Source organism: Solea senegalensis, linkage group LG20 (genome assembly GCF_019176455.1).
Source record: "Solea senegalensis isolate Sse05_10M linkage group LG20, IFAPA_SoseM_1, whole genome shotgun sequence".
NCBI lineage: Eukaryota > Metazoa > Chordata > Actinopteri > Pleuronectiformes > Soleidae > Solea > Solea senegalensis.
In genome coordinates this window covers 6,465,355-6,478,195 of record NC_058039.1, presented here as the reverse complement: position 1 = coordinate 6,478,195, position 12,841 = coordinate 6,465,355, and the positions used below count along the sequence as shown (strand labels likewise).

The 12,841-nt window shown below is 39.4% G+C and overlaps 2 protein-coding genes across 2 annotated transcripts; one reads left to right on the top strand and one right to left on the bottom strand.

Moving 5' to 3' along the window:
- Positions 1-3,395: 3,395 nt before the first annotated feature.
- On the bottom strand, positions 3,396-7,523 carry crabp2b (cellular retinoic acid binding protein 2, b). Its single transcript, XM_044052148.1, has 4 exons — positions 7,327-7,523; positions 4,440-4,618; positions 3,988-4,104; positions 3,396-3,631 (listed from the first exon to the last, which is right to left on the bottom strand). The coding sequence occupies exons 1-4, from the start codon at positions 7,406-7,408 to the stop codon at positions 3,581-3,583; spliced, it is 429 nt and encodes a 142-aa protein (XP_043908083.1). The 5' UTR covers positions 7,409-7,523; the 3' UTR covers positions 3,396-3,580.
- A 2,613-nt stretch (positions 7,524-10,136) lies between these two features.
- Positions 10,137-12,463, top strand: mrps21 (mitochondrial ribosomal protein S21). The gene is made up of 2 exons (XM_044052883.1): positions 10,137-10,261; positions 11,606-12,463. Exons 1-2 carry the CDS (start codon positions 10,179-10,181, stop codon positions 11,784-11,786), a joined length of 264 nt encoding a protein of 87 aa, XP_043908818.1. The 5' UTR covers positions 10,137-10,178; the 3' UTR covers positions 11,787-12,463.
- The last annotated feature ends 378 nt before the right edge of the window (positions 12,464-12,841 follow it).

Genomic DNA, 12,841 nt, shown 5'->3' with positions numbered 1-12,841 from the left:
TCTTCTCAATTTCGGTTTTTACCTACTTCTGTCCATGTCTGTTGTTCATGTTTTGTTTATTGTCTGGTTTATGATAGGACAATGCTGTTATACTTGTCTTGCCATGCTGGAGATGATGTTCAAGATCCATTAATGGTTACATGTTCATTTATTATACATGTGGATGACTCGGCGTGATCTCATGATTGACGTGACTTCATGTTTAAAACAAAACTGCATTCTTCTTATCTCAAGAGTTCAGACTTGGCCTTAGTTGAATTTGCTTTTTGCAGCAGAACCAGGACTTCAGTGCCACCATGAAGCACTTCTATTTTGTGAATCCGATGATGATTTAAATAACTGAGACCAAAGGCCACAAACAAACACCCAATGTACAGTATTTTGTTTCCATTAAAAACACATCAGTGTCCTTTTATTATTCCCTCCTTCTCCAGTAGATGTCACTCTTGTGTCTTTAAGGAGTACATTTGACCACCTCTGTGGCCTCACATGTCCATGTCACATTACCGCTCATTGCGTTGTACACGCAGAGTCTTCAGATGTGAGGTGAGTTGATAATGTGGCACAGCCACAGATTTTGCACGTGTGCAAGACGCAATACAGGTTCACATGATATTATTTTTCTTTGTCATTGTCACGTATGACTCTGCACTGGTAGGTCGAGCAGCACTAAGGACTACACCTATAGCTCCTCTAATGTACACACATTTCATGGTCTAATGTCTCCTTACATTCTCCTACAAGTCACATGGGAGAGAGCAGTCATATGAATTTATTTATAGGCTGGACTATTTGTCACACACACACACACACACATACGAGAGAAAAAACTCTTCATACTCATTTTGTAAGATTGCTGAGATTTGATCCCCCACATATATTTATGCAGCAGGTATGAATGTCAGTAGGAGTCAGAAACCCTTCAGCGGTCACAGAAAGTCTGAGGTTGTAATATCCTGTATCCTTGAATTTCATTGAAAGTAGGAATTTCAAATCCTGGGCTCCCTTCATGGGAACCTTTTCATCAAATGTGAATGGAATTTTAAATATACTTATATCCAAAATGTAACCTGACATACTTGGTTTATCTGGAAAGGTTTGACTCTCCTCTAGAATTTGAAATGAAGTCTTGTGGGTTTGATTTAATGCAGTTGGCTTGTTCTGTCTCTCAGCATGTGGCTGTGGAGTGGAGGATGATGACTTGGAAAATGAAAATGGGAGAACAGCATGTTTATGTTACATTTAATTTCAGTATTTAAAAGAAAAAAACTCTTTATGTAGTAATATCCAGATGCATGTATCACAGGACATTGTAAGACATACAGTATATACCTACATTTAAAGTATCCAGGGTCATAAAACTGAACGAAAATGTGCGACAAATAGCACAATTATAAGTTATTCCATTAAAATCAGATGAGTAGCTTTATATATGTGTGTTTCTTAGTTGGGGCTGAGGCAGGATCAGACCTTAAGATTTATTTCCCGTGCATTTTTTTATAGTTTTGAACCCGTTTACTTGGTGTTTCTCACACTTTCAAGGTTTTTTTTTGGAGGCACAGCTCTGTTTCCAATCACTGCGTTTGCCAGGACCTGCTCACACGTTTCCCTTAATCTTAGTTTTTTTACCCTCATCAAACTGCGTCTGTTTGTCAGCCGACGCCTGTGACTCATCAGGTCCATTAATCGACCCTGTCACGATTGGTCCACGTGGCCCCGATTCAAACGCTGGAGTTGGGAGCCTCCTGGTCCTGAAACCACAGCATTCCTGAGCCAATCGAGCAATGTGAGGCTCCATGACATCACTGCCTGAGGAATGAATTGGCATAACAGTTGCATGTGGAAAGTGACCCGGTTAACAAGGAGGGACTGCAGGTTTAGACTTTTCCTATGAGGCAAACAACCAGTACTCACCATTAGTGTGTGTGTGTGTGTGTGTGTGTGAACTTGTATTTATATCTTTGAGGGGTCCGAAAAACATACAAACCTATCTTTGTGGGGACATTTTGTCTGGGCCTCACATGTTTAAAGGGCTGTTTCGGGGTTAAGACCTGGTTATAGGGTTAGGCACTTAGTTGTGATGGTTAAGGTAAGGGTAAGGGTTAAGGCTAGGCACTTAGTTGTGAGGGTTAAGCTTATGGTAAGTGGTGTGTGTGTGTGTGTGAACTCTCCACGTCCTCCAGAGCGCAGTTAATGCTCCTGTGTGTTCGGATGAACTCTAACACAATAACACTTGGTTTCACTGAGACCATGAATGCTCTTTTCCGCCTGTGAGACTCAATCACATGTGCATGATGTACTTGTGTGAGCCATGTGTACATAGTCACACATAATAACTTTTCTCTCTTTCATTCTTTCATGCAGAAGCAAACTGCAGACCAGTGGTGGAAATGTTTCTGCTTTGTCCAATACTTATTTTTCCCCTCATTCATGCACACACACGCACGTATATATACATATATATATATATATATATGTATATATATATACATATATGCTGGAGGAGGCCCAGCTCTCCCGCTGCTCACTCAGCTCTGTGTGTATAAACCAGGAAATACTTCACAGCGCCGCTTGCCTCCACACGGCTTGAAAGAACCTGTAAAAACCATCACTATCACTTTCCGTAAACCAAAACTGTGGCTCTCAATGGCTCAGAGAGTGTCTGAGTGACCCCGCATGACCATGTGTACGATCAAGGTGAAGTCTGACTCGCACTGAGCTGTGGTAGTGAGCTGTCGTTGAGTGAAGGACAGACTCTGAATACGGACAAATATGTCAGGTCTGGCCGATGGTGCACCCGCCTCACATTTCAGCGTGTGTTTGCAATGTTTTCTTTGCGTCCCCTGAGATGAAAAGTGGGGCTTTTTTAGAGAGAGAGAGAGTGGCTGGAAATCTATGAGGAAGCCATCAGACATTTATACCTGCATGCAAAGCCAGAAAAAAGGGTGGGGGGGATTTTTACTGACCTCATTTTGCAAATAGGTACAGCTGGAAAGACAAGAGTAAGAAGTAGAACTTCTTCTGAACTCATGGCTGTGCCTTCATTGTTTGCCTCAATCATTTTCCTTCCACTCCCTGTTTCCTTGCTCACCGTTGCCAAAGCATCTCTTAAAGTAAAGTTTATGAAATATGAATTGTTTTGGGGACTTTTTAGACTCACTGAATACGTATTGTGGTGATGACAGGGGGCACACAGAGGACAGGGGACTGACGCGAGATGCAAACGGGGGACGGAACGAGTGTGGAATAACTTGTACGTTGAGGAAATGAATGCCAGAGAGTGATGTAAACTCTGTAGATGGACAACAAGGGAATGGGAGGTGCAGGGAGGAGGCAGCCTGAAGAATGAGTGTTTGAAAAAAAAGACATCTTGAAAAAAGGCTTAGACACCATCATTCAGCTTTGCTGTTAAAAAAGACGATTTTACCAACATACATTCATGTAAACTGAAGTCATTTCAACACAGTATGACCAACAACTGCTTTAGGGGAGGACGACAAGAGGACAACTATGGCGAGTAAACGCAAACCATGCACGAGACACAAACAGAAGCATTGTATGACACTTTTTGAGAACGTCCTCATTCCCTCTCGTAAACTCTGGTGCAGACAACGTCTCCGGCGCTCATTGTCTGAAAGGAAACAACAGGATAGGAAAGTGTAAATTATAACATTTCATTAATGATGATCAGTACAATATGCTTTATTCATCTTTAAAATAAACACAATTGGACAGACCTCTTTGAACATGTATGATGTACGTTACTAACGTTGGAAATCCCCCAACATTGTGTGCAGCAACGTATTTAATTCAATATAACGACGCATGATTCATGCAGTATCAGGAAATGTGGGGAAAAGAGAAAACCAGTTTGACTTCTATGTAGTTCCACATTGTTCCAGGATGACTACACACACATACCTTTTAGTATATAGTGTTTTATTGTGTTACATATTTTTAAAAAATCAGACCTGCTGCTGTACTTACCAGTATGAGTTCTCCGTCATTGGTCAGCTCTCTGGTCCACGACGTCTTGGGCCCATCGCCTTTCTGTAAAGTCTGTTCACAGCTGATCTTCCTGTCTGTTTCCCACTTTGGAACACTCTACATGGAGAATATGAATGAATAACATCATGTCAGTGCTGTGGACACTGGAGTTCAAGAAGCATCATTATCTGGAGCTCAGTGTGCCAGTCCCTGCATGACAGAGCATTTCTATGGTTTGTCAGGAACCGTAGGCTTCACCACACCATCAGCACAAAGAAATGAAGAACAGATCCCTGTCCCATCACCGGGAAAGGCTCTGGGCTTGCACTGAAATCATTTCCACATGGTTTGTGTGCGCGCAGAACCACGGAGAGTCGTGCTGTTTTGTGCCAAACGCTCATACACATTCATTGGCATTATACAGGAATGCCTAAAGTGAAGGGGGTTCGTACCGTGCAAGGACGTCCATCCACTGTGGTCTCGTTAAAGGACTGACCCACAGTGAAGGACACGTTGGTGGTGCGTACACTCGTGGACGTCTGAATGGTCAGGCTCTCTCCCTGCTGGGAGATTTCCACCGCTGGGCTGGAGGCCGCTGCCACTGCAATCTTCCTCAGGAAGACATTCACACCTAATTACACACAGACAGACGAGATGGTAAACTGGCAGATGTGGAAAGAATGGTTCGGAATGTTATAGAGTATGTATGAGCAGACATGTGATGTTTGTTTCAGCGACTAATGAGACACAGTGGATCTCTCAGCACTTTTCAGATTTGTGACACATGTTACATGATCACTGGGAGGTTTATTTCTTTGCTTGTTCTCTAAAACAATGTTATTTGACATGTGAGAGTCACAGGCCATACAGTAGCTGTCATGTAAGAACCAGATGTGTTCATGTTTATTATTAAGTTATTATATTTGATCTCAAACTCTTTAAAAAATCTATTTTTGTTGAAAAAAGTATGGTCCATATTTCCTTGTTTGCCTTAATGCATCACAGTATTTTCAGTCTTTGTTAACTGGATTATAGCTTATGTTTCTCCTTATTTGTTACTATTGTTGTTGACATCTTTTTATTATTGATTTATTTCTTCTTGGCTATGTACTTTTGCATTTTGTTTTATTTCCATCAGCCTGCCGAGGGACCTAGATGCAAATTAGCCATGTTGGCTATAAACTGGCACATTCATTAGTGTACAATGACCCATCTATGAAAAAGATAAATAAACTGAATAATTCAAACTATATAAACTATAGAATTGCACTGCCCACTTTTGAAATCAGAATTAAATTGACCATAAAATGTATTATGTTGACTTTTTCACTCATCTGTGCAACTATCCTGGAGCAAAAGTAGAGTGTGTGTACCCATACGCATTCATGCATGAAACACACATCTATTTATACATTACATGCACATACACACAGTGTAATTGTGTTTCTCCATTTAATAATGCTCGTGTTTCTTATGGTGCTTCTATTGTTTATCCTCTCAATTAGTTTTTTTATAAGACAAAAAGTTATGTATGAAAACAATGTGCTTTTCTTGTTGTGGCAGCACTTCATTTAACCATAAAACATGAGGCAATACATTGTTAGTTGTGATTCATTCCTTGGTTAGAATTTATGGTATGCCTCGGAGAAACTGTTGCCAGTAATGTTAAGCATATGTGATCTGCGCTCGATCGTTTAATGTCAGCCGGGATTGGCTCCAGCTGCCCTCGTACCTACGTAAAGCTAATGGATGGATGGGTCACAACATGAAAAACCTTCAAGGTATGGTTCATGTGCAAAAAAAAGTTGAACAAATGTCTGTGATTATCTCCTCAACATGGCACCAGCAAAACCTCACCTGAAGCTGAAAGCTCATTTTCATAATCTGAGCTCTGACCTGGACTATGAAGTTCAGGAGGTTCATCTTTTATAATATAATAGGATTGATAGTGAACACGAAGACTGAAAGAGATGCAAAATAATGGCAGTTCAGGTTGGTTGTGCCTAGTTTAAGCTTTTTTTAATTTATTCATTACCATGCTGTAGTTTTCTGTTATTTCTCATCATGGACATTTTTTGTACCTTCTTGTCACTTAGCTCTCATTAAATTTGAGTCTTCTAATGAGTCTGTGGTGAACCCATTCATCCACAGACTCATGCAGAGAGTAACCAGTTATAACATGTTACATAATCAGTGGAGTCACTGATGTGCAAAGTACAATAAGGATGAAACTTACAGTTTAAATCAACGTCGATGTCCTGGGTCATTGGAGATGACAAATGTTAACTGCCTTGCACTTTTCTGTCCGTATTTATGTGCGCTGGACTGGCCTTCAGATTAAAGCGGGACGACCCGACAAATCTGACCCACTTTAAACCATATTTGATCGTGGCGCAATGCTACAACACACGCTCATTCACATTTATACAGTAGAGAGCACTAGACTGGGTCAGAGAGGCCCAGGGAAGTGAAGGAAAGTCATTCTCAGAGCCCGCTGGCTGCTGGGGCCCATGTTAAGGCTTAGTTCCGTTTACACTGGCTCTAATTACAACCGCATGAGGACCCTGCTTCAGATGAGTCTAATCTAACATTCCACCACAGGCTATTTGTCTTCAGATTTTTAATGGATGCCACTGACTGGCCCTCATCTGACCTTTTTATCCTCTTCTCCTCAAAGACACAACTTGACGGGAGCCTGTTCATCCCTGTGTACCTGAACAAGACGCATGAGGTTACAAGAGTGAAGCAAATCAATTTAACCACAGAGTCCCCGACTTTAGACCACATTGGTTTACACCAGTTGACCTTTAAGCCAAGTGGATTTCCAGCTGATAATGCCATAACATGATTGACAGGTCTTTGAGGTCCTGCGCAATCAACCATATATACTGTGATCAAATTGTTCTTTAGTATCAATTTAACAAAAATGCATTGATATAATGTTACTGTTTTGTGCAAACAAATGTGCAAAATGCTTCTTTAGTTGAAAAGTGTTAATCATTTTTATCCATAAAGAAATTTAAAAGCATAATTAATTTTACATGTCATACTGGCTGTTTGTATTGTTATAAAGTTTTTACACCATTGATTCCTAATTTAATTTTTATACAGCAATACTCAAATACAGTTTAAGCTACATGTCAGAAAAAGAAAAGAAAATGAAGTAAAGAAATATAACAATAAAATACTCACATGCAACCAGACTATTAAGTGGCATCAACGTTTGAAAAGCTTTGGCAAAACTGTTTTGTGCAATATTTCCAGCAAGCAAACTTCACTGTATTTAATTCATTTGTGCTTTTACAAAATAAAATGTCCCGCTGTGCAACTCTCACTCACCCAGTGCTCTCAAAAGATCCTCAAAATGTTCCGAAGACTTCATTTTCCATTTTCCTGAGAAGTCTGTGACTTTATCCTCCATGTCAGTGCAAGCAGTCGCAGAAATGATTAGTGCAGAAAGAAAAATGAGAGGCTGACTCTGGCTGCAGTCTGGTAGATGACTGCTCCTGGACCCGCTCTGTGGAGCCTTCTCCTCGCCCTGCTGCATCTGCCTCTCCATTCATTGGCTGACAGCTCCCCTGGATCTGATGCTGATCCAGCATATACAGCCAATACAGAGGCTGATGGCAGGGAGGGACTTTCCCCCTGGTTCTGTCTGCTCTCTCCCCTCCACCTCTGTCAGCATGGTGAAAGATTTGGATACGAGCTGGAAGAAAAAGTGCACTTCCAGTAAGTGCTTTGATGTTGATCTAACTCAAATAATAAGGGAAGGTGTTAATTGTTTAATAGGCTGGTGCGACAAATTTTGACAAGATTCATAAATGTGGAATGTGAAATCAGCTCCAGTGTGTGTGTGTGTGGGGGGGGCAAGAGAAAAAGATAAGACATCCAGCTGGAGACATCCATCCAGGAGAGTGTCCTCCGCTTCAAGATAGTTTTTAAAGTTTACTAATTATGATCAAACAACACATTATCAGTTATGTCAGGCCACACCGACTCACGTTACCTGCTTTTATGTGAATCGGACAGTGGCGGGTTACACTATACCTTAAGGCGACATGTGATGTTTGGAAACAATCAGATAAACGACACTGTTTCCCTCTTCACCCTGACGCTCGGAATCACTGCTCGTTTTACATCGACTGCTCTGTGTCTGCAGGTTAAACACAAATAAGAGAACACTTTAAACACTTGTAGACACACTCTATCCACTAATATGAGCAGTAAATTCAATATATTTTACATCACAGTGTCCAAAATACTATTACAAATGTGCAGTGTTTTAATGTAACAAAGGGCAACTATGTTGTTACTGTACTTAAGTACAACATGCATGTATCTGTACTTTATTTATATTTCTAGCAACCTTTAATTTTACTCTACTACATTCCCTAAATAAACTGTGTATGTTTTACTACAAAGCGTTTGGCTCTAACTATCTCCGTTACTACCAAATAAAATCAGAAGAAGAAGAGTTGGTAAATGGTCTGTATTTATACATGTTTTTTTTATTTATATACATTTCTTGTTTCTATATTACTTGATGCATTTTCTATCACACATCTTTCATACCCATTCACACTCAACAACTTGGAACAACTTGGGTTAAGCATATTGCCCAAGGACACTTTATAAAGACTCACTTCTCATATTTTTAAAATACATTTCTGGTAAGATACTTGCACCTTTTTAGTTGTGTCTTGGACATGTGGTATTAACTCATATTCACCTTCACTCTGGGTTTGAAACACATTTAAACGTCCGATTTAAATGTGTTTCATTGATCTTTACATTTACAGTATCAGGTTTGAGACCAAGTTAACAAAAAAAAGCAGAGGAGGAAGGCGGAACAAATAATGAACAGAAATGATCAAACAATGAGAAGGTCTATAAACTAACTACACCTATACCTGTATAGACCATATACTGTATATTGAATATCTATATTGAAGTACGCTGTAGTATCAGTATGAAGTACAATGGAATCATTTATTTGAAAAACATACATGTAGAGTCCACAAAAATTAGAATAGGTTACATAAACTCACACTAAATTACCCCAGACTAGTAACTTTACTGTTATCAATGCATTAACTTTAGTTAGTTAGTTAGTAGAATGTAAGCTTGGTTAGTACTAAACTGATCATGTCATTAACAACCAACACAGATTTTCACAACAGGTAGTAATTATACAACAATGGTATTTACAGAGTAGATAAAAGCTTGTCATTTACTTTACTTTATTTGATTCATCTAGTAGTAGATCAAATATAATATATTGTCAGGGAGATTTATTCAACCATAGCACACAATACAACCTTAAATTTCTCTGTTGCACATTCTTTGTTGGGGTTTTTTCCCCACACTCTTTCACTCACTGCCAAGAATATTTCATCGAATCTGCAGAAGAGATGCCTCTGGAAACATGATGCAGTGTATTCATGTACTGTGATGTTATCTGTGCACGTTGTCTCAGCATTCCTCCCTGTGGCACCACGCAGACACAGTTTCAGCAGCTTGGGAATTAAGCTTGTTTTGTGTTGTATACAAAAGTAAAAGCATGTAAAAGCACCTTTGAATGCACATTATTAGATATACCATCCAGGCAAACATTCACCGGGGGTTGACCTCAGACAGAGAAGCAGAGGACAACAGGAATGAAAAGAGGAGGAGGAGTATGGGGGACACTGTCGTACCTTTTGCTATGACAAAGACTGTAGTTTTTTAAATCTGTGATAGACAGCTGGTGTATCCCTGCAAGACCTTGGTGTCTGTAGTTACTTCTGTTCACTCACACATGTAAAAGTAGGTTCTACAAATAGCAGGGTGGTGTTTAATAAAATGTAAATAATAAAAGAGCTAGAGCTCCTCAGAGCTAGAATTCTAAAGAAAAAAGTCAGAATACTGGCTTTAATTTCAGAATTTTGACTTTATTCTCAGAAGTCAGGCTGTTTTCCAATTTTTTTTGCCCCAAATCCTCTTCCGTAGCTCCTAAATAACTGAAACATAAAAAGATAATAAAGATATATATTTTTTAACAACTTGCTGGAAATAAAACTCACTCCCAGGACAGAGCAGGAAAAAGAGTGAAGCGTCACCTAGCGTTGATCATTATTATTTTCCAGCACGTGGAACCCTTAGTTGTTGGATGTTTCCAGTCGGTCGTTTTTACAGCAAACACCGAGTTCATCATGGCGAGACATCTTCGCTTCGTTGCGCGAACAGTGATGGTTCAAGACGGCAACGTCGACGCAGCGTACAAGACTTTAAACAGGTAAAAGTCACACATTTAAGACTGGACATGAGGTAGAATATGTGCATATACAGAGAATGATAAGCTAATGTCAGCTACGTAAAAGTGTCTTCCGCTCAATGTCACGGAACTGCGGCTGCGCAGTGATGATATGGCACTCACCAACTGACAGTAAACATATGATATAAACTGATGAAACAAGGAATCCAGGTCGTGTTTATCTATGACACTTATTTAAAACACTGTTCACACTGACATTTCATTCTTGGGATGAAGTGAAATGTAATAAATATAACATGTATTTATCCAGAACTATTTGACCACTTTACTTTTTGAATTTATATTTCTATGTCGTTTATATTTGTTTTCCACTAGTGTCAAAGCAAATAATATGTACACTTGCAACCAAAAATCCGAATTATAAGAAAAAAGGTGTACCAAACAATCTGTGAACTATTAGTGAGGCAGAACCAGCGAGAGAGTAAGAGCCATTCACCTAAGGCTAAAAGCCTGTCAGAAAAGATATGTTTTTAACTCTTTCTTCAAAGAATCAGCAGACTGCAGCTTGGAAGGAACCATCACCTGGGGCCACTGAAAGGCTTTGATCTGAAGATCTTAGTGATTGTGTCGGTGAATATGGTCTTAAGAGGTCAGAGATGTTAGACAGAGCTTGACCATTAAGAGCTCTAAAAGCCAAATACTAAAATCTTTAAATGAATTTTAAAATCGATTGGCAAACAGTGACGGGAAAAGAAAACTGGGATAATGTACTTCCCTTTTCTTAGTTTGAGTTAAAAGCCTCGAAGGTCTGAAGTCAGGATACCTTAATTTTGTAATATTCCTCCTTTTTAAGTAGTTGCTTACCGTGGCAGTCCAGTGACATGGCTTTATCAAAAAACTACTCTCAGGTTACGTAGGCTGGACTAGACAGAGAAGATCAAAATGTTACTTTTACTGTCAGGAGCAATGATTAATCAATGATCAGTTTCCAGAACTCTATAAAACATGTTTGCTCAAAATGTTTTGACAAGTATCTTTACAGCTATCTATGTCATTATGTTATAATGTCATGCTAAAGTGGATGTTTATTTTGGAACCCCCATCAGTTTAAAAATGTTAATTGGCAGAAGAATAGAATTAGGTTATGTATATTATAATGAGGACTTTATACAAAACTGAAAACCTAGTGTATTTTAACAGTTTGAAGACTTGAAGACTCAGCTGTCAGTGGCTATAGTGAGCTCCAGGACAGAAAATGCTAAGAATTTACTCTTTAAATAATCCAGAAATTGCAGTAGTAACAGTTCAATTTACCGTGGTGAATTCAAACCAAGTACCATGTTTTTTTTAATCTGCTTACTCCAGGGTCCTCACGCAGGATGGAATTATTGATTCTGTAAAGCGTAAGCGCTACTTTGAGAAGCCCTGCCGAGAGCAACAGCGGAAGAGCTTTGAGACCTGTCGGCGGATCTACCACATGGAGATGGCGAGGAAAATCGCCTTCATCTCCAGGACTAACAGAGACGATCCTTGGCTTGGCTGCTAGACAACTGCAGTGAGATGAAACGGGACACTGTCGGTAGATGAGATGGAGGAAGCAAAGGTCAACACAATGTCTCTGTTGCATCAAAACAATGGCTCTCAAGATGCCCCACTGCTGAACATGAAAACAAAGATGGTGTCTTTTAAATGTGCTTTCATTTGCCATGTTGACACGAGGTGTTGTTATTCCCTTTGCCTCCACTTTGGATTCAAACTCCAGAGAAGATTCTTTGTCCTCATTCTTGGTTGTCAAACACTTTGTTGATATTATTTTGTTTTTGAAGCACACAATCTTGTGAATGGAAATGCTAATAAAAATGTTTAAAAATTACATAATTACAGTAAAATTTCTATTTAAGCAATATGCACACACTTATGTATAAATTAAGGTAATGTCCTCGTAAAAGCTTTTAAGATGTAGTTAAATGTTGATGAATGACTTAAAAATGTTTTCATAAGAAATCCTTTTTTTTCAAAGAGAGCGGTACCACTTGTAGCAGGTTCACTTGATTTGTCCCCTAAATCCTGTAGCTTCATTCACTGAGTTGTATTGCAAGATGGAAGAAGCAGTACAATATATTATCTGTTGTGTAATTTATACTGAGGGAGGTCAATGGTTTTCTCTGATACCTTCATCAAAGTCTCACTTCACTTATATTAAAAATGTGTCTTGCCCATTTATGGTGCTGTTAATCTACAGTTCTTGGTTGCGTTCCACTGGAAATACTCCCCAAGAAACCTGCTGTGTAACAAATGTTTCCATGTCTTTAAAAATATCTGATTAAGTTCAGTTAGAATAACTCTAATAAAAAGTTACAGGGCTTAACAACGAAGCATTTTCAAATCGTAGATGCTCCAATTCCATTTTTATCTACCACACAAGTGTATTCATTCATTCATTCATCCATCCCACATGAGGGGAATATGTCCCAGCTGACATCCGGAACAGGAAACCCACACACACACGGGGGAGAACATGCAAACTCCATGCACAAAGGCAATTGTTCTGAGTGGGTCATGAACCTGGGTCTTCTTGCTGCAGAAAGAAACAATTCACTT